We start from the raw sequence: 23,300 nt of genomic DNA, 5'->3' as shown, positions 1-23,300 counted from the left end.
TTGTAGTAAACATTATTTTTGTTTAATTTTTCTTTAAAGTACACACAAATTAATTACATTTTACAATTAATTAGATTTAAAATACATTTTTATTTTAATATTAAGTATCTTAAATTTCATAAAGTAATCGCTAAAAGACCATTTATTAAAAGAAGGTAGTTCTAATGTTCTAAAGTAGGTTTGTTAATAACATTGTCTTACCGATGTCACAGTCAGTTGCTTAATACCATTTTGTTACATATTATTATAATATGTGTGTTATAAAAGTAGAAAAAAAAATAAATTAAAATATTAACTTAACTTTAAATAACTGATAAAAAAAATAACTATAATCTTTTATAATCTTTAGAATTAAATTAAAAATTAGTTGATATTTTATTTAAAAATAATTTGTTTTCGTAAAGATTAAAAACCCAATTAAATTCATTAATATTTTAAGTTCTTATTGATTCTTTAAATTATAATACTTACAAGAACAGAATATGAAAATAACCCATTAATAGTTTTTAGTTACCTATATTATAATTATATTATATCTCTGTGCTAGCTGTCTAGATCTAGATCTAACAGTCAAAATATCAATAGGTAATCGAAATATCGAAAAGTACAAAATGTCGACTTTGAAAACATCAGAAAACAATGAAATATTGACAAACCATAATTAAATGTATTGAGAGTTGTGACCAATTTATTGTGATAAATACAATCGTCTATTAAAATATTTAAAATTAAAAAGTGGACAAGTGGGTAACGCTCTGCTGTAGAGTATTTGTTGAGCATGTCGTAATGGATGTGTTATATTTGAGTTCAATGTTAAATCATTGTTTACAAAAAACGATTCTGTGCGGAGACGTGACAGTCAGCATAGCTAGCCATGGACATAAATAGGGGGAATTAGGAGGGCTTAGCCCTCCCTGATCTATCTTAAGCCCTTCTTAAGATATTCTCATATATTGGCAATCTTTATTCTTTATTATAATACATTTTAAACATAGAAATAGTTATCTAACGAAATAGATAATGAACATAAACAAGTTTTATGAGAAGGAAAGAAGGATGCAATTATATATAATACAATATATTTTGTGACTGTATAAAACTGTATACATTTATATGTACAATAATTCAATAAATAAATTTACATTTAATTTCTCATAGTTTTGAACCGTATTGTAGATACAATAATGTGTATAATAATAATAGTGATTGGAAGACAAATCTCCCATTCTTTTTTTTCTTGAAACCTTTTAGGCTCAAGCCCTATTTGAGGACCTTATTTACGTCCATGTAGCTATACACTTGTATAAATAATCAAATTTAATAGAAAAAAAAAGTAATAAAAATCAAAAATATCTAATAGTCTTAGGTAAGTCATTTAAGTCAATATTTATTACTGGGTATACACTGCAGTATACATAAGTTCAAAATACTTAAATATCTATCGATACATAGAGAAGTGTTCGATAATAAATACAAATCTAACCTATAAAAGAGAATAGGTCGTAATAGGTATAGGTTAGGTGTCTTGCTATGTTTGAGAGTCTCTTGAGTGGATTAATTGAACTACGTATTTCTTTGATTCATTTTTTTACATTTTTCGTTTTGGTTTTTGTTTTTTAACATTCAACAGTCAAAATTTAAATGTTTTTTTTATAAGTAAAAATTATTTTTTGGTGCAATTCAGTTATTTTTTATAATATGTACTTTTTAGGGTTGAAAAGTGTGGGCTACCTATTACTTACCTATTTGAGAATTTCGATTTTCACAATTATGATTAGGTAGGTACCTATTTTAATTATAAAAAGGTGGGTAAGTGGTTGTCACTCTGCTGTACAGTAGGTTACAAGTGGGTCACTGTAATGGATGATATTAAATTTGAATTCAATGATATAATATTATCATTGTATAAGATAAACGATTCTGAGCGAAATGGTCAGTCAGCCTATGATATTACCAAGTATATTTGATGATATTATTGTGAATAAAGTAATTTATATATAACCTATTTACGTGGAGCCTTGTTTTAAATTTTCAATTCTTAGCTATAAAAGTTGAACATTTTATAAATTTTTAACTATTTTGCCATATCATATTTACTTATTGTATAATGTAATGTACAGATTGTAAATTTTCAATATAAACGCCATTTATATAAAAAAAAAAAATTTTTAACTACACAATAATTATTAAATTTTGTCAAAATTTGAACTTTAAATGCTTATAAAAAAAAATTGTGGCCATGTATTTTTAATATTTGTCAACTAACGATATATAACGATATATCAGGAGCCTTATATTAAATTTTCACGCTTTTACCCAACAAATAAAATTTTATTGATATTTATAGAAAAAAAAAACTAAAAAAATTGAAAACTTACAATGTCCGTAAACAGCTCAAAAAGAGTCAAATTATTTTCAAAATTTTATGGTGTATAGAAAATCTTAATATAAACATTCAGTGAAATTTCCAAGTATCTACAGTCATACGTTTTTTAAATTACAACAAAATAAGAAAATCGTTACATGAGATATCAAGCGAATATCAAATTTTGTAAAAATATGAATTTCAAACGCTCATAAAAATTTAATTTGACTTTCTTGTAGAAATTTTTTTTGTTTTGATAAAGGTAGACAAACTTGTGGATAATCTTGCATTACATTTTCAAATCTTAGATTTAAAAAGAAAAATTTTTATGAATTCTCAACTCAAAATAATTTGCTAATTTTGTGATTTTTCCGTATTTTGTCAATATTTGAACTTTAAATGCTTATAAATAAAAACTGTGACTAAGGATTTTTAATTTTTTCATCTGTCTTTGAAAAAATAACTTAAGAGCCTTCTATTAAATTTTCAAGCTTTTTTACCCAACAAATAATGTTTTATTGACATCCATAGAAAAATACTAATAAAATTGGAAACTGAAAATGTTCCTAAACAGTTCAAAACAAATCAAAATATTTTTAAAAATTTATCGTGTATAGAAAATGCAAATATAAACAACCAGTGAAAATTGCATGTATATACGTTCATTTGTTTTAGAGTTACACCAAAAACCAAAATCGATTTTGTATCATTGAAAAGATACTGTTGAAGAAAATCTAAGAATTTTTACTGTCCTATAAAAGGTGATGACAGACACAAAATTAATAGAACCTAAAAACTCCGAGTAATTACTATAGGTAAAGTATGTATAATTTTTACCTATTATAAGGGTAATATCATGAATCCCACAGACTGTTTCTAAGGAGTTCAATAAAGGCAATTTTCTATTTGTGTACATGCGGTCGTGTTTAAATGTGTAGTAAGTGATCAAATGTGCGTGACTGTGCAGTACTTATAAAATAAATAACGGAGCGTACCCTCAAGTTCACCTACATGTAAGTAACGCAGCACTTTACACACTAATTACAAATGTGAATTTTAGTGAAACCCTGAAACTGAGTTTCGTATTTCCAATAATATAACTTACTGAGTGAGTGGCATTACAGTATGAACACCTATCATACAAATTGAAGAGAAGAAGTTTATCTAGGCTTATATAGGAGTCGATTTTCGATATTTTATATTTTCAATGTCCAATATTTAGCTCTAATACTTGTGATATTTTACTTTTTTAGTTTTAATTATTGAGTCATTAAAGTATCGAAAATTGACTTTTATACAGGCATAGATTATCTTTTCTTCTACAATATTGATTATAGGTGTGTTTACTCTCAAACCGCTCAATAAACCGTATTAAGTACCTATTGGAAATACAAAAATACATAAAATTTTTCAGTGCTATTCATACCCCTTAATCTCAAACAGTTTTGGATAAAACTTTAGGGACTGTACTCGTTTTAGATTAGATGTCCAGAGCATTCCCCTGTAAGAAACTAAGAAAGGCTAATAAGTAATAATAACTAACAAAGTCAAAACCAATGGGACTAATTTGGACCAACATTTCGGCGTGGCATGTTACAATCCTCCAATTAAATGTAACAATAGCTAAAGTAGTAAAGAACTAACGTCGAAATAGGCAACCTACAGAATGTCGGTAACAAACTTACAAACTATACCTAATGACTACTAAATAATAGATCGTTTAGAATTCTAAAATTTTGAGCTGGGGTTGCGTCATAGACTATAGCGTAATACCGCATCACTCCTCCTCCCATAATCATTACTGAGCTATAATGGAAACAAATTTAAGAGAGTTAGACATTACATTTATAAAAAAAAGTTACTCGGTATTTAATTTGTTAAAAGTAATAGTAGGTAACTTTAACTTTTTAATTTGTTATTGCTCAGCTTTGTATAATTTGCTGTATAACAGTACTTACCTTAGAACATATACAATTGTATAGGATCAAAGGTTTAAAGCAGGTATTTATAGGGTAATGTTGCGTAGAAGGAAGTATAATCCTAATACAGTTTCCCATCCCCTCAATGTTAACAGTATATAAGCAAAAAAAAAAAGGAACTTATATAATACTATTATATAGATAGGTAATGATATTATTGAAACATCAAATAATAAACGTCATATATGTCTATGGTCTACAATGGTCATATTATTAATTATTATAATACATTTTTACTATAGTTATAGTTTACAGCAGTGTTATAGTGGACAGTTAAACCAGGTACCAATTTATTTCTATGAACTATACATATAATTTATATTGTATTTGAAAATATGTAATGAATTATGTATCTTGGAAAATAAAATATAAATCTTCGGGTTTCAACTTATGAAAATCAAACTATGGGATCAGTTACCCAACTGCATGGACTTATAAAATAAGTTTAAAGGTTAGGTGTACCTATACAGAAGTACCAGACTTTTCAATATTCTAAAATACGATTTAAACGTTGTGTTTGTGTCACTAGAAAAAAGTGATCCGAAACGTAACTTTTTAAACATTATTTGATTACAATACAGTTGTAATTCGAGTTGAATTAAAGCGGGTACAAAACAACTAAATTTCTTTAAACAATAATGGAAATCGGACAAATCATTCTGCAACAAAAAATAAAAACATGAATAATTAAAATTACATTATACCCCATAGGAGCAACTAGACCTCTAAAACGTGGGGTGCTATAATATTTCATATCTTAAAAACATAAATTTGATGGTATTCCACTATAATAATCATAGTTAAACCTAAAAAAACAAGGAGTGCTAATGACCCTTTTGCACCCCACTGCATATACCTACCACTATAATATTAGGTAGGTGACTATAATATTACATACCGAAAACGTTTTAAATCCATAAGTATTGTTTTGAATAAAATAATATAGGAGCACAGCCGCACAGGCAATTGATCGTATAAAATTAGGGGCGGGTCCGCATTTTCCTCCAAAAATGTGATACCGTTTTTTCTACTGTCCATTTTACTCCAAGTATCAAAATATTTAGCCGGCACTAGTGTTGTAGTGCTGTCACTGCTGTGTACCGTATTATATAAAGTATAAGTCGATAACAATCTGGTTTTATTAAGCCTACACACACACACACACACACACACACAAACACACACATACATACATACATACATACATACATACATACATACATACATACATACAGACATACATACATACATACATACATACATACATACATACATACATACATACATACATACATACATACATACATACATACATACAGACATACATACATACATACATACATACATACATACATACATACATACATACATACATACATACATACATACATACATACATACATACATACATACATACATACATATATACATACATACATACGAATATACAGAGTGTAACAGCGGAAGACAAAAAAAAAAAATGCTATTTAACGCTTGACAAAATTTGTTAAAATGATATTATGATTAATAAATAATTTCAGAAATATACTCATGTTAGCAAATTCCCAAAAATAATATTTTGAAAAAAGTGATTACGTTCCAAATTAATTTAATCAAAAAAAAAAAAAAAAATTAAAATTAACACTAAATCCAAAAACAATTACGATCGATTTCTAGCAAGCTATTTCTATAGTATGGCCAAATACACCATATTGTATTCCGCTGTAGTATTCCGCCGGTTATAAGTGTCTGTTAACTTTAACCGGCAATTGTATAAGAACAGCTCTTATAGTGGGCTGTAGATTTCACCTTACACAATTATGGTTTCGAAAAATTCAAAGCCTTGGTTTAATTCAAGATTACAAAGATAAAAATTCTGAAATTGGCTCTTGGATTAGAAACACGTTTGTGCTTACAACTTACGAGTTACATTTCTGACTCCAAAAGAAGTATCTTTATGTTTTCTTGGAAATTGTATGCCCATTATGCCTAAAGATAATAGAGTGATTAAGACGTATAGTGACTATTTATTAGATACGTACATTTCAGAAAACGCTACATTTCAACCAGCTATTTGGGCAGAATCTTCGTTATTAGTTATTACGAACTACCAATGCATGTGAGTCGTTTCATTCACATTTTAAAGAAAAACCAAAATATATGTATGTGGATAAATATCGCGAAACAAGTTCGAAACTGATATTTATTGTAAAATAAGAAGCATACATGTTATAAAAAAATCTAAAGATTACCGAGCAAACAATCGGCGTGTAACAATCGACAATGCAATTAGTAAATTATTGCAAAACGAAGAAATTTCTAGATAATACAAAAAGTAAAATAATCATTAATTTGTGTAATATTTATTTTCTTTAAACAGGTACATTCTTGCGGAAACGTCATATAATTATAAAATTATAGATTCCTAGGTATTCAGTAATTGTTAATAATTCAATTCAATTTTCATTTGCAGTAATAACTAATAATACTAGGTACTTAAAAGTTAAAACATAATATGATATATGACTTATAAATAATTATTTATTTGTATTTTTTTTTTTTTATTAATCTTAATTTCTTATTGGAGGGAAACATAATATAATATGACTTAAAAATAAATGTTTATATTTATTTTATTTGTGTTAAACATAAACGTTATTTTTATTCATAATTCCTTATTGGAGTAAAATGGTCAAGATTTTTTTTCAGAGGAAAATGGACAGTGGAGGAAAACGCCATCTCATTTTTGGAGAAAAATGGCTACGGCCAAAATTAGTCGTTCGGTAAATTTAATCGTCTGCGAGTAGGTAAATTCATTAATCGATGACACCTTTATCATTTGAGCATTTGTCCGTGTCTGTATCGTTTTGTTTAATTTAACTCACTAAATATATTAATATATTATAACTAATATCTACTCGTAATATACCTGTATATATATATATATATATTATTATATTACCAATGCAACGCACGATTCTAGTGACATATTGTTGATGATCAAGATGTTTAAATGCAAAAGTTTAATATATGGCAAACATTGGTGTGTCAAATTTGCGTTGAATATCTTTAGAGAAACCAATCCTAAAAATGTAATAAAGACAAGTTTTTACAAGTCGAATAATATGTAATAAAATAATAAAATTATGAAGTTTCAACCATACAAAATACTTTTTAAATGTATTTAAAATAGGTACCCATTTGAATGAAAAAGTATTGTTCACCCACTTTTAAAATATTTAAAATAATATTAAACATTACTTAAGTAACTTAAGACTTACTTAAGTTCTTTTTTGGAATATAAGTATTATTTTCATTGAGTGGGGACAAAGTTAACTATTATAATAATTTAGCATGACAGTACTCCTGCAGTCCTGTTTATTTTTTATGGTTTTTACTATCAAACATAAATTGATAAATAAATTCCCATTTCAAATATAATATTTATTTAGCAATAAATACACTCTAGTTCACAACCTACGCCTACTAGGCACCAAGTCCGAATTAAACCACTCCAATATTATATGCAAGTGCCAAGCACACGGACATATAGGTACTTATAGGTTTAAAAATGTTTAATAATATGTTCTAATAGGAAAAATATAAGACAATATATACTCACACGTCTGTGTTATATTTTTTACTGTAATTTATTTTTTTTGTACAACTGTTGTATCCAGTTTATAAGACCTAATAATATTACTAATATAAGGTTTAAAAAATATTAAAATTTTTTATTGCTTATTAGCTTAAGAGATTATCAATTCTTCATAATATTTGTTGTATTAGTATATTAGTATATTATTTGTGTATTAGTCTATTATATATAGTAATAACTAGATAATGAATAGGTATAGTGTTTTGACTTTTGATAACCAAAAGAAAGTCTGTTGGTAATCAAATGGTAGTAAAAAGTTAAGCTATTCGCATTAGGTTGGACATAAATATGGAAATAAAGGATTTACCGCGTAGGTAGGAAAGTCTGGTTTCGTATAGTCTCGTTAAGGTTGTTGAGAGTTCGTCGTTTTTCGTGCATTTAGACCAATTAGCGGAAGAAAAAAATTTACTTTCAGAAATCCTGTTTTAATTTTGAAAAATATTTGAATTTCTTATTCTCTTTTCTATGTAATGTAAGAACTAATGGATTTAAATTTTGGTGAATTTTGAAAAAAAAAGAAAATTAATTTGTTACTATATACCTACCTACTAATTAAACAATACAATAAATCGAAAATCCATTTACTACATGTCCTACATAACCTTGAAAAGAGAATAATAAATACGAATAGGTTTTCATAATTAAAATCGGGCTTTTGGTACTGGGTGAATTTTTCTTCCGCTTTTTGGGACTATCGTGTTGAAACTCTTTTGATCGCAAAATGTAGTGACGTGTGACTGCGCGTAAGTGCGTTACTGATTTCCAAGAATCTTAGCCGAAGTTTATCTTTAATTACATAAAACGTTTGGGGAACTCACGCACACGGCACACTATATTATAATGATCAGTCATTACACTCACAGTCACACCCCACTCACGGTGGATATAAAAAGTTGCTTAAATCCGACCCTTCGAAAATGGTTTGCTTTCAACAGCCTTAATTCGCGTGCTGATCTCGGGAAGTCGGGACGCTGATATAAGGGTATCCGTCGGATGTCCTTCATAGGTACAGCCACTTTATCTTATTGTTTGCCCCTACTTTCTCAGCATAGGCGCAATTTGGGGCGTGCTTGGGAGTGCTTAGCACCCCCAAAATTCATATTAGCACCACCAAATTTTTGATAGCACCATACAATTTTCATTGACTATAATACTATGTCATAGGTATTTGGATACATTTATGTCTAAGACCTCATCATTTTCATACTAATAATAATACATGGGCGTATTACCTATATGCACACCACCTATCAGAATAATAATATAGAAAAAAGTATATTATGTTTCAGGTAATTGTTTATATTAAGATTAATGCGAAGGTGTAAAAAATTAAGTTGTACGAATGGAGGGGGGTGTCGGGGACAGAGCCCCCCCCCCCCACTGACCATTTTAGTCCACATAAATCTAGCACCCCTATAAATTCAACCCAAATTGCGCCTATGTTTCTCAGGACATCTCACAGTGGCGGTCCGTTTGTTGACTATTAGCGCTGTTACAGGGATGCGACCGCACGGTGTACCTACGTTTAGTGCCTATAATAATAATGTGCTCAATCCGACCTTGCTCAGAAGTATAATCGTTGTATAGTAGTATAGGTTTATTACCTCTGAGGTTAGACACCGGCAAGCCGGACATGATGTCGTCGTCAAGGCAGAAGCAGTTGTCGATCCACAGATGCCTCAGACCGATGAGGTTTTCGAACAACAGTCGCAATCCACCGGCCGACAGGATGTCGCCGTTCCGGATGCGCAAGCTGGACAACCGTTTGCCGGCGCGCAACACGCACAGGCTGCCGTCCAACGAACAGTCCAACGATGTTAGCGATTCGTATGCGCACTCCGGTATCGCGAACGTCTGAAGTACCACGTCGAGTCCGACGTCCGTCGATGTCGCGACCGCTCGGTTTACGGCCAACGTCCTGAGGCGCGTCATGTCACGCAACGATTCCGCGAACTCCCGCAGACATTCCACATCGTCGTGACTAATCGTCAAGTTCAGCGTCAAGTGCCGGAGATCGTGCAGCCTGGACACGGCCCCGAGCAGACGTGCCGGGAGGTGATTGATCTCCAACCACTGCAGCGACACCTGCACGATTGATTTTAATATGTCGTTTACACATCAAAATATAAAAAATATTCTTAACATTTTAATAATTTTTAAAAACATCTAGATAATTTTTAAATTATACGTTTAGTAGGGGAGACCGGGTCTAGTTGTAACACTTTTAATATTTGTGGATGTATCTTAGAAAATAATATTCACAATCAGTTTTTTCTTATACCAATAGATAGAGAATGTTGTCTTGTTTAATAATATGCTTTGCAGGCGCTTAGTAATAAATACATAAATTAATATAAAGTTGAATATCATGATTTTTTTTTGTTACATTTTACCCCGGTAGTGGGGTAAGTTGTAACATGGTGTGGGGTAAGTTGTAACACACACAAAAATATTGTTTAATTTCTATATTTATTCAAAAAAACAAAAACAAATAAAAAAATTCTGTTAAAATAATAATAATAATAATAATAATAGTCATATAAATTATTTAAAATAAAATAATTCTTAGTCATGTGTAATAGTTTTTACACAAAAGTAAGTTGTATTAATAACACTAATAAAAATAAACATATTAAAAATAATGAACAAAATTATTTAAAATAAAATATCTCTTTGTGTCATTTGTAATAGTTTTTATGCATAAGTATAATTAATAACAGCAGTAAAAATAATAATAATAAACAAATTAAAAAATTAATAAACAAACAATTAATTATAATAAAATCACTTTTCAGTATTAAGTTAGAGGAACCTTCATTACTTAATAATAATAAAAAAAACATAGGTAATTAGGTATTTAAATTCTTCAGTCTTTTAGTAGCAGTTATCACACATATAAAACGGACTCTTACATTCCCTTGCACAGTTTACATGAGTCCAGAACTTACACTTACTACACTCAATCCACTGTTCGTTTGCTTTACTTGAACTGAAAGTTTCCATGCACACTAAACAAAATGTCTCACCCTCATCTGAACTATAATTATTTTCCTTAGACATTTTAGCTTTTTTTGGTTTTGTAGTTTTGGCTTTCTGTTTTTTTTTTGATTCAAAAATGTTTCTTTTAACAGCTTTTGCTTTAAATTTTTTTTCTATTTCGTTCTTTTCTGGTGTATCAGTCAACACAGCACTTTTTCCTTTTTGTCTACCTTTTTTATTTAATTTTTGTTCTCTTACTGCCTTGGGATATGGGCGAATACTTTCTGGTGAAATCACATTGGAACTTGTTGAAGGTATTGGATTATCAGCCATTAAAGCTGATGTTGAAGTTGAAGGTATTGGATTATCATTTGACACTTGAATAGCAACATTTGAACTTACATTAATTTGATCAGGACTGATGTGTAATTCTGGTTCAAGAATACTGTGTTCAGGACTGTTCAGGACTTGTTCAAGACTGTTGAATAATTCTTGTTCAGGATGAGTATCTTGATTTATTTGATTTGATTCCAATGCATCTATATCAGTCACTATGGATGGTGCAAATTCGTCTTCTCGAAAAATATTTCTATCAAATGGCCAAATACCAGAAACTTTAAAACCACTCATTATATTTCGAGGTGATACTGCATCAGGCAATGCACCAGCCACAATTTGAGGAATATCATAGATTGTCATTCTAGACCCTGGGTGCATGGTCATCCACTGATCCATTTCCCTATTAACAAATTTTTTAAAAGGACCATACACACTACGGTCAAGTGGTTGGAGCTTATGTGAGCAGTGTGGTGGAAATGATAATAAAACAATGCCATTATCTTTGCAAAAATCAATCACAGGCAGATATAAGTGCGACTCATGATTATCTAAAAGCACCAACACTTTTTTTTCAAGGCTTGGTCGAACATGATTTACAAAATGCTCCATAAATGTTAAGAACTCTGGACCTTGCATCCACCCAGATTTGTTGGCTGTACCAACACATCCAGCAGGTCCTCCCCTTATAAAATGTTGATGATATTTGACTCTTGGAAAAACAAACATTGGTGGTATAGCACAACCAGTTCCATTAACTGCTATACACATAGTAACTAAAACACCCCGTTCAGCTGATGTTATAGCACCTATTTGCTTTTTCCCCTTAGTAGCAACAATTTTGGATGGTGTTTGAACTGTTGTTACACCTGTTTCATCAATGTTGTATATGTGTTGAGCTTCAAATTTATATTTTAATAACACTTGTTGAAACTTATCCATAAATAAATTTACATTAGCTTTATTGAAATTCATGGCCCTGGATAAACTGGTTGCTTCTGGTTGCCTGAGAGAAAGACTAGAATTTCTTTTTAAAAATTTTGTAAACCAATCAGGCCCAGCCATAAGGTTTTTTCCCCATACTTCAGGATACTTCAAGCCCAATTTATGTGCAAATTGGTATGCTAGTTGTTTAATGTCACGGGGGGTGAGTCCAAAATACATATCTGCCGAATTTTTAATATATTGAGATAGTATTTGTTCTTGGTCTACACTGAATACTTGTTTAGGCCCCTTATATCCTACATTTAGTGTACTAACATCACCATTATTCTTACTTGTTTTAAATTTTGCAACATACCGCGACAGACTGACATGACACAAATCATATTTTTTTGCAGTACTTCTAACTGATTTATTCTCAATGATAACTTCATCTGCAGCAGCTTTAATCAACTCTGATGTGAATCCTCTATTAGTTTTCCTTATATAGTGTCTAGGCATATTGAATGTTCTATAAAAGTATAAATGTATAATAACAAATTAATATGTTAATTAAATACTATTCATGTGTGACATAATTACATGTTGAATTTGTTTAAAATAAATACTATGATAAAAAATGTGTTACAACTAGCCCCAAACAGTTTGTTACATTGTACCCCAACATGACTTTTTTTAATATTTATTATAAATAAAAAGGTAATATAATACTTACATTAATGCGTGTTGTTGCAATTAAATCTGCACAACATTTGGATTTAAGTATGACTAAAACTTGTGATTAAGTTTAAAAACTGTGATAACAAACTGAATAGTAAGATATCAAAATATTTTCACTATTTACTGATAAAATCAGTTTTATAATTGTTATCGCTTCAATAATTACAACATGATTCTGATAACAACAAAACATATGATAATATTTATTTATGAATCTAACGCTATCTATTAGAATTCTATAGAAGCAGTCTACAAATACTTTACGCCTATGTTACATCTTACCCCATGTTACAACTAGACCCGGTCTCCCCTACCTACACAATAAATGAGTTAAGAGGGACGGAGTGGCCGACCCGAGTTCGATACCTTGGCCGCGGGTGGTATTTTTCTTCGGGCAAGTCACGGTGTCCGGAGAACAAGTGCCGCCATCCCCCCAGGGCACCACCCAGGGCACGGCAGAAACCTACGGGTGCCCCATTAGAAATTCTGCCAAAACACAACACACACGTGTACTAACCTACCCAATTTAAAAACCTACAGTGCCCTCCCCCACACCCAATGGCCTATGTGGCCGCGGGTTACCCAATAAAAAAAAAAATAAATAAATAAATGAGTTAAAACTTATAACGTAAACAAGTGATTTAATTTAATATAAAATGTTTTTATTTAAATTTTAATGGAATTGTTATTACATAAACATAATTTAATATTGTGATTTTCCTTAATTTGTATATTATCGATACTATTTATATAAATTGTTGTGTAACAGTATATATATTATTTTATACCTAAATATAGTTAAAGAGAATGACGATAAATGATGATTATTTTATTTGAATTATTATCTATATTATTTATTGTATATTATAGACAGGTACCCACCTATATTATGACTAAGGCCTGGATTTAAATGTTGTAAAAAACATCGTAAATTTCTCTAAAAAATTAGGGAGTTGTTATTTTAAACACACTACGCATAAATAATAACGAAGTTTTTAAAAATCAAGTTAAAATTATCTAGATGAAAATATCAAATGACGGTGTTATGATATGTTATAATTACTCGATTGTCGATAGAAATAACATATTAATATTATTGATGGTCAGGGGCGTATTTACAGGGGCAGATATGAGGACACATCCGCCCCCGTGGCCCTTTAAATAAATGTGCATTATTATTTTATAATCATTACGTCGTAATCTGTAAGCTTAAGTTCTTGACATCCGCCCCCTACGAAAAATACTAAGTACGCCACTGTTGCGATGTTCACTGCGCGGCTCGTGCGCAAAACCTCACCTGTAGGGCCAACGCCGATTCAAGTTTTTCGTAATCGATCGTCCGGCGCGTGTTCAGGTATGGTTTGTCGTGGCTCAGCAGCAGGGACTTGAGCCGAAGGGCCTGGGGCCGTATCTCGCCAAACACGTGACAGCACTGATTCAACCGCAGGCTGTCCACTGTGCCGGCCGCGGTGCTCTGTAGGTAGCCGACAATGTTTGCGTCCGACAGCCCGGCGTTGGAAATTCCGGCCACAGCCGCGTCCACAGGATCCAGCCAATCGTACGTCTGGCAGTTGTCGATGCCGACGTCTGTCACGTTCGGGGCGCACGCCATGAGCACGTTGAAACAAGCGTCCGACACGCCCACCCGGTCGAAGCGCACGCTGCGCAACGCTAGCATCGGCCGCCGGGGCTTGTCATCGACGCACAGCCGGCCGATGTTCTCGAGTCGCAGCTCCTCTAGGCTGACGCAGCAACCGGTGATCGCGTCCAGGAACGAGTCGCTCACCCAGCACAGGCTGTCCAGGTGCAGCGACACGATGGACGGCGGCCAACCGCCGCAGTCGCCGAACGCCCTGCCGATGTCCGCGCGGTTCGTGCCGCGGAATTTCAGGCACAACCGTTTTCTCCGGGGCTCGCGCAACGCCCTTTTGAAGTCCTGGAACCGCCGCCGACGGTCGTCCACCCGCAACCGCTGCACCGGTGCGGTGTACACGAACAGCTCTCGTCGCGACAGCGCAGGGTGCAGCGACGCGTCCCGGAACGTCCTGTTGACCAAGGCCATCCGCCGCCGGTCGTCAAACGACAGGTATTCCAGGATTTCCGTGATTATCTGCAAAAGTCACGAGAACTGAAGTACCTAAATTGCTACACCGGGTTCGATCGTATATAATAACGATCAATATATAATACTAATTATCTATTATCAATGATAATAATAGTATATTTAAGTATAATATATAATATTAATCCGTATTTGGACCGATACCCGGGAGGTTTATCGTCCGAGTTATAGATATAGGAACCGGACTAAGACAAATTATAATAAGGAAAATATTAATTTTTTTTTCTGTTAATCACAAGTGTGTGGTATGGAGATCATGTGATCTGTGTACATAATATCATACTATATGCATGACACTAACCCCTTCTACAAGAGGAGACATGTGCGGTCTTCACTCCCAGTGGAGTGGGATCTAGTTGGAAACCGGATGACGCAATCGGACGACATCACGGAAAATTGGTGATCGCGTAGAACCACACAATTTTTTTCACGTCGCTATGAACCGAACCGATGACTGTCACTGCATGACCACTGCGCCACCACTCCGACCCCGAAAATATTAATATTTATCTTTTCTCAATCCTAGCGCTAAAAAAATCGTACCTTCGAAAATAATGTGGCTGCTTACAAGGCTTTATGACTGAAGAATTAATCTATAACTACATATTTATAATTAGGGCTCGGAAGTTGTTTCATTTGCCTGTTTTTCGTTTGTTGTTGGGCTATTATAGATTTATTGTTAAGTAAACTTGAAATTAATTTCGTGACTCTACGAAGAAAACAATTAAAAGTTATACGTTATACCTACTAATTTATATGGCGCATATATTTGCATATTTAATGATTTTATAGTTTTAATAGCATATTTTTCAATTGTATGTTCTTTTAGATGATATTTGATGATAATGTGTTTAATATAATTTAAGAATTATATTCATGATGGTAAAAAAAAAATCTTTATAATGTACCTATATTTATTTTGAGAGTTTTCGCTATAGGTATTATTGTATTGTGTTTTTTAAATGCCTGGTTTTTTTAAATTTTATTTTTACAAGCAATATACAATCTGTGCCTATCATTTGATACAATAAGAATAATATATATCTATGCTAAAAGTAACAAATATGATAGGTTAACATTATTTTGATGAAAGGAGCCACTCATGACACTACTATTCCTATAGTTAGTTAGTTATTATAATATATTTTATACTATTTAAAAAAAAATTTTTTTTATAACAAATCTCAGCAACAACTTGCGCTTTTGACGTCTTGGGGGATTACCAGGAATGGTAGTGGAGGCTACATTTTTGATAAGAGGATTCGAATGAGCACTGAGGTGGTTGTGGAATACTGGAATCTTTTATTGAAAATATATTTAGATTCATCACTTATTGTTTTTAGTTTTTGGTCTGAATGTAGAAAACCAATTGAGACGTAGGGAGGTGCATTTCTTAACTTTCGTAGAGCAATGTTTTGAAGTGCTTGAATTTTGTTAATGTTTGATTTTTCCCCATTACCTCATGGCTCCATCTCGTACGTCTTTAAATGCTTAGTCGACATACAGTTTTCCGTTTTTACTAATAAATATTTATTAGATATAAATTTAAAAATATCAAAATAGTTTTTAGTAAAATATTTGTGTCTATGAAAATTACGAGTAAACAAAAAAAATTAAGTGCGTGTTTGTACTATTTTAAGCGCATCATAATTCATAAGTGCATGCACAATTAGTACTTTTCAAGTGCATTGTGTTCCCCGCCTATATAGCATACCTATTGATGTATTTTATATAATACGATTAATACTACATACCTCGGGCGGTAGCGTTTCCATTGGATAATAATATTGCAGATGTCGTTTCGAACGTAGGTACTATAAATTATAACAATACAATGGTGTTTCGATGCATCGATCTTGTATCGTCGAATGGTTTTCGACTGCCGCTAGTCCTACTGTATGACGCATCAATATGACAGACCATAAAGCACTAAACCACCGAAATCGGATGGCCCGCACGAGTATATTATGGTACTCGGCTGTTTCGACGAAAAGTCGCAAGTTATTATATTATAATAAAAATAGCATACGGTACGGTTTTCTATTCCAACGTATAATATACGACCGAATACAAATAATTATGGAATACCTAAATAGTAATTTTTATTGAATTGTGCCATAGACCGTATACTATAATAATGTTATCATCCATGGAATATTAGAAAAATACATAGACGCGTACGGGGCCTGGTTTAAGGCCATAGGCAAAATAAAAAACGTGGCCGCTTGTCAACAGTGTAGCGTGCCCAGTGCCCACTATGCCCACCCTGCACACACGAGTTGTACAAAACATATTAATAATAAGAATTTACTTCTAAATTTTCACAAACAAAATTACAATGTCATACATTTTTTATCCCTTAAACACCAAACAACTATTGTATTTTATTTATTTGTGATTTACAACAGAAACCCTTTCTCAATTTCTTATTATTTTTATGTTGATATAGGCAGTATAATATTATAACATAAGAATTATATAAATGTATCGTCGTATTGATATAGTGTTATAGATATCCTTCATTTTTAAAAACCAAAAACGTCATTTTAAAAACTAATTTCAATCCTTTTCCTAGTTAGAACGATCATTTTTGAACATTTTTTTTTGGAAAAATTGTTACTCGCCGGTGCCGTAAACTGTCTAGCTTAGTTTTGAAGCTCGTTCGGAAATCCTTCCGCTACCAAATTCACTAAATGTTAAATTAGTATCAAAAAAGGCCATCAACAGGTTTGTTGCCGACGCCTATGTTGGAAAAAATTTAACATTTTCCAAATTTTTTCCTGTCAACGTATAATGTCGCCATTTAAATAAAAAGTGTAGCACAGTTTGAGGCGCAAAATAAGCTCCTTCATTTTCTAAAATCGTATATTAAATGATATCGCTTCAACTGCACATGATTGAATGAATATTGGTAATTTGCATTTTCTAATAAATGTTTTTAGGTGGGTGGGTTCAGGATTTTTCTCAGCATTCAGCAATACATATTTATTTGAGGATAGCCGCCACTGATCCTTATGTTTAGTATCAATGCACTCCAACAATATATTATATAATAATATATGATATAATGACACATAAAAGATTTTTGATTTATTACAAAGTGCTCCTGTTGTAGGGCGAGTGTCTTGTGTTTGACACAGACTTCATTTTTATTTAATTCATAAGACAATGATGACAAATGGTTAAGGATAACCCATTTATTGAGTAAACATAATATATTAATATCTTAGTATTTGATCATTATTCATTGTATAGTCCGGGAGGTTTATGGGCCATTTAGCCTCCCTCTCACCCTTAGTCAACACTCATCGTTTGCATTTTATGAATAGGTAAACCGTGTTTTACATTATAGAATATACAAATATATTTTTTTATTAAACTAAGCAACACGCATAAAATTTATAATAGTTTTATTATAATCTTCCAGTACATAAATAACTATAATCACCTATACAGTTATAAGGTAATAATACAACTTATATGACTCAAGTTGATATTTAGAGCCTTAAACAATAATAATAATAATAATAAAAAAAAAAAATTATACTAAATAATATAGTATGTACACGCGTATAAAGAATGTTGAAAATGTTTATGTTTTAACCCTCGGTCTTATAATATACAGGTACAGTACACGCTGGATTGTGTGCGGTGAAAATAAAAAAACAAACAATTATAAGAGAAGGAAATCCAAAAGTCGAAATTTTCGGTACAATATAGTCGTTAATCGTGTTCATATAGGTACCCATCTGGTACCTACACCTAATCATATAGAGAGGGATATTGTATACTATTATAATAAAATATCATATCATGTTGTCATTTCGAATGCGCGCAAACGTTTATATGGCACAAGTCTATTGATAAACGTTAATGCGTTAATATGACATATTATGTATATTGAGACGGACGATACTATAGGTAGTATATAATATTACTACGTTGAATATCACGATTAAGCTCAAATATTATACAAGTATATGACCGTATACCTGGGCGTATACAATATATGACATTAAATAGATTGGAAGTGTTTACATATTATAATGTTGTACATTACACAGTTTTATAGATGTATCCGACACTTTTCCGCGTTTATTATTTCATATACACACACATCAATAATCTTATATACAGGAATACTATATTTAAAATATTTTACGCGCACACAATTAATATATTACAATATATTATCTATCGTGTAATATGTCGTTGATATCGGTTTGAAGGTAAACATGATAATATCAAAATGATAACGTCTTCGGCCGCTCTCGGGGTGACATCACCAAGTCAACCGGTCAGTGACGTCACGCCAAAAGCACGAAGTGCGACAAGTCCAAAATATAGTATTGCTTTACAATTAACTATTATTATTATATATAGGTACTATATTATATCGTCGTATTTGTTACAAAAACATAATTTTATATTTTATTAAAATATCATAATATACGGCTCGGACGCGCTTATTTTTATGCTAGTCCACGTACAAATATTTAACGCGATATAATGATATAATAATTATACTTAACACGAATATTATTATTACACGATTAGGGGGTTTTTTTTTTTTCATCAATGGCATATATAAATATAATATAATGTTACGTAGGGTGTACAACAATAACAGTGTACAGGTATATTATTATTATTTTATTGGGTTACGCGCAAACGCGTTTTGTGTCCTCAGTCTGTGTCGCTTAAAGTTTAAACGATGATAATAATAATAATAATAATAATAATAATAATAATAATAATAATAATATATAATTTATAGTACACTGGCGATGATCGTCATCGGCCATACAACTGTATCGTGAGATTTTCGTCGTCGTCGTCGGCATAATCTTCGTCATCGTCATCATCATCTGTAGTAGTTTGAGCGGCTGCCAATGGTGTACGTGCTCAGCGGAATGCAACCGGGCGAGAACGTCATTTCGCCCTGCTGTTGTTCGTAATCCACGTCGTAGTAAATTCCGCTCTGATTCTGCGCGTTAAAGGACAAAAAAAAAATTATAATAATATAATAAATAACGATTATGACGATGTAATGCGAGAGAGGACTCGAGACGGGTCGCACACATAATATATGACTTGGGATAAAAGCAAAGTCCGGTGAGAAAAAATTGCAGATTGTACAATGACTGAGTGTATGTCATCTGCAGCCGTGTCTCGCCAAATGTATGGTCGTCCGATATACTCATATATTGAGTGGGAAGAAAAGAAATCGAAACGCGTGAAAGTTCTTACCAATATCGTAATAATATATAATTCGGTTAGGTTAGGTTTTATTTTAAAATTATTTCTATTTAATTTTACCGTATGATACCATTAATGAACGGGGTTAACTTCTTTCAGACTTTTTATTCTTATTTTATCCGTTTTTTTTCCCTTCGTGTTTTCTAACCATTTTCGTACGCGTATAATATAGTAGTATATTATATTATAATATGCAGACCATAGACGGAGGATCTTTTGAATCCCGACTGTAAATCCGGAAGGGTTTTAAGATCTGTGACAGATATTTGGGGAGGGTAGACTCAGTCTCCTAAATTTGTTTTTATTTATTTTATTTCATCAACTGGGGAAATAATTGGGGAAACGTGTATTAATTCATTATTGTTGTTTTAGCCCGACAAAATAAATCACAATAATGTCTGATATTTAATTTACATTTTTTGAAAACTAAGACTTTATAATTTGTCGTTTTTGGTTAGATTTTAAATAAACAAAACTGGGGTTTCCTACAGATTATATTGTCTTGAGTTCTTTCATTTCAATACTATTATCATTATTTCCTAAACGTGTTAAAATCTTCAAAAATCTCCTCGAAACTCTTCAAATTTCAGCTCATGGTTCGGTGACCCTGTCTAAAGACGGCAGGCGGCAGCATATGACGTATATTATGCTATGATTCCGCCCGTCATCTTTCCGGTGGGTAATCTTATGGTCACAAATTACTTTTTTAATACTGTAACAGGGCATCATTAAAGCAACGGGTGGGTGTTTTATAAATCTGTTCCCCGCGACTTTGCTACGGAAAAACTCTTCAATCCCTCATGCCATCAACCGATTAAAATACTCCGCGCCGCGGATGCTCACGATTGCATTCGTCATTATATTGTACAGTGAAACTTCTAAATACCGGACACTCTCGGTCGCCGAAATGTCGACCGTTATTCGGAGATGTCCGTTACGGGAGGGTTGGTTTACACGGGCCGCGCAAATCATACTATTCATATAATTTATAGGTTATTACAACAAACTGCAAAGTACAGTATATACTCACGGCCAACGAAGACCTGCTTTTTGGTCTGGAGGAAGTCTGGAAGTTGCGGCCCAGCAGGTCGGTCCGGTCCTCTTCTTCGCTGGTGCTCGACTCCGGCGTGCGGAATGCGTGCGAAATCGTGCTCGTGCCCGGGGGCCGGAGCCGGGGCAGAGGCATCGGTGCGCCGGCGTACCCGAACATGTTCGACCGCATGGTGCCGTTTACCGGTTCGGGCTGAAAACCAATCAACGGATTATATACGGGCATGAGAATTATTATCGTAATTATTATTCTATAGAAAGAGGACGAGGAACGTATAGTTGCGATATTCACGTCTCTATGTGCGCATCATAAGACAGACGACCGATAAACGATTTATCCTTCGAAGCAATCGCCTGTACAATAATTATAATAATATCCGGTTCTATTACCGATGATAAAGTACGATACATTGCAACTGGAATGTATTTTTGTTTTATTATACGCTGTACGCAACAAAAAGTTTTTAATCCTAACGAAATATAATATTACATAGATTATAGGTCACTAAAAATGGTTAAAAATGGTTCTATTATAGGTATATTGGATATTGAATGGTTATAGTTTTTTTTTTATTATTTATAAACATTTTAAGTCTATAGACAAATGTGAGTGGATTTTATCACAATCATCATTTTCGTTGTCTAAAAATTGGACGGTTATATTGTTTTAATATGGTGCGGGTTAGGATTAGGGGTAGAATGTAAAATTTGAATAATGAATTATGACAAATTATAACTCTTAATTTAGACATTACATGTCAAATCATAAATCCGGTGTTAATTGTTAAGAGTGTATGACATTATATTTTCATTGCAATATTTTTGAATTTTTTGGCATTTTCAACTATAAATGCATTTTGTTTTTTAACAATATTTATTTATAAACGAACACCAATATTGGCAATTACCAACAGATAATGTGGGTAGAGGTAGATATTGTACTCACGGCGTAATGGTTGGCGTGCGCCATGGCGTCGGCGATCTGGGCCCACCTCATGCGGTCCTCGATGGACACCTGGTACGGTGGGCCGCCGATCACGGGCGTTTTCACAGTGCTGCCGCCGGTCGGCATGTACCCGAACACGGGTGAGCCGACTTTCTGCTCCTTGTTCCAGCGGCGGCTCCACGCGCACAGGCACACAAGCGTCAGCACGATGATGGATATGGCGGCCACGGACGAGCCGACCGCCACGCTCAGCACTTCGCCGTCGATCTCGCACTGCGACCCGTAAAACGATCCTGAACACCTGCGACGGAAGAAAAACATTAGCGGTATAAAGATAAAAAAATGTCATCACCATGTTGCATTCGCTTCTGGTTAACGACGCAATGCATTTATTTGTTTACGTAATTTTTTTTTTTAGTAAACATCTGTGTTATTGTTTACCGCGGTGGAATACTGAAATATGATATAGTTTAGCCGCAAAGGTGGGCAAGTTAATAATTAACTTAAGTAGGTAGTAGTTAAGTTATGAGAACACAAAATTGACAAATCATAAATGTAACTCGATAAGTTAAAAATTAATATGGAAAAAAATATTAACTTAAAGAGTTAATCTACTTTTTTAATTAATATTATGTAGATCACATAAGGAGTGACTGCGTTCTTTCTAGTTAAGTACCTAAATTGTAATTAATAATTTTATTTAACTTTTATCATATAATGTACAATGTCTCAAATACAAAAACTATCGTTTGAACGCCATCACACTTTGGTTTTTTATATCTCGACATTTTTAATCACTCGAATTTTTTTTCCTTTTGAATTTTGATTTACTGAGATTCGACTATATTTAATATACTGCACAGTATATTTGGGATTTGAAATATAGTATTTCACATATTTAACCGATTTTATTGACCTAATTTTATTTAGCTGGGTATTTCATA

The 23,300-nt window shown here is 32.5% G+C and overlaps 3 protein-coding genes across 3 annotated transcripts in view; all 3 read right to left on the bottom strand.

Moving 5' to 3' along the window:
• Window positions 1-4,498: 4,498 nt before the first annotated feature.
• Window positions 4,499-14,525, bottom strand: LOC132949598 (uncharacterized). The gene is made up of 4 exons (XM_061020580.1): window positions 14,277-14,525; window positions 9,607-10,087; window positions 7,307-7,428; window positions 4,499-5,003 (listed from the first exon to the last, which is right to left on the bottom strand). Exons 2-4 carry the CDS (start codon window positions 9,932-9,934, stop codon window positions 4,797-4,799), a joined length of 657 nt encoding a protein of 218 aa, XP_060876563.1. The 5' UTR covers window positions 9,935-10,087; window positions 14,277-14,525; the 3' UTR covers window positions 4,499-4,796.
• On the bottom strand, window positions 10,187-13,085 carry LOC132949597 (uncharacterized). Its single transcript, XM_061020579.1, has 2 exons — window positions 12,975-13,085; window positions 10,187-12,770 (listed from the first exon to the last, which is right to left on the bottom strand). The coding sequence occupies exon 2, from the start codon at window positions 12,758-12,760 to the stop codon at window positions 10,877-10,879; it is 1,884 nt and encodes a 627-aa protein (XP_060876562.1). The 5' UTR covers window positions 12,761-12,770; window positions 12,975-13,085; the 3' UTR covers window positions 10,187-10,876.
• A 3,969-nt stretch (window positions 14,526-18,494) lies between the features above and the next one.
• LOC132948239 (uncharacterized) overlaps window positions 18,495-23,300 on the bottom strand; it is a 39,069-nt gene continuing 34,263 nt past the window's right edge. The window contains exons 9-11 of the mRNA XM_061018629.1: window positions 22,357-22,657; window positions 21,391-21,603; window positions 18,495-20,088 (exon numbers count right to left, since the gene is read on the bottom strand). Of these exons, the coding sequence (XP_060874612.1) occupies window positions 19,966-20,088; window positions 21,391-21,603; window positions 22,357-22,657 (637 nt within the window). The 3' untranslated portion in view covers window positions 18,495-19,965. The remainder of the gene's footprint in view (window positions 20,089-21,390; window positions 21,604-22,356; window positions 22,658-23,300) is intronic.

Source organism: Metopolophium dirhodum, chromosome 7, assembly GCF_019925205.1.
Source record: "Metopolophium dirhodum isolate CAU chromosome 7, ASM1992520v1, whole genome shotgun sequence".
In the NCBI taxonomy this organism is placed as follows: Eukaryota; Metazoa; Arthropoda; class Insecta; order Hemiptera; family Aphididae; genus Metopolophium; species Metopolophium dirhodum.
Note: the sequence above shows the minus strand (reverse complement) of the source record. Positions and strands in the feature narration are given on the sequence as shown.

Coding starts and splice junctions, on each gene's coding strand:
- LOC132949597 (XM_061020579.1), bottom strand. CDS start 12,760: ATGCCTAGACACTATATAAGGAAAACTAATAGAGGATTCACATCAGAG.
- LOC132949598 (XM_061020580.1), bottom strand. CDS start 9,934: ATGACGCGCCTCAGGACGTTGGCCGTAAACCGAGCGGTCGCGACATCG. Junction 7,429..9,606: donor GCCGGTGTCTAACCTCAGAG/GTAATAAACCTA, acceptor TTACATTTTTAG/GATTGGTTTCTCTAAAGATA. Junction 5,004..7,306: donor TAGAATCGTGCGTTGCATTG/GTAATATAATAA, acceptor TTTTTGTTGCAG/AATGATTTGTCCGATTTCCA.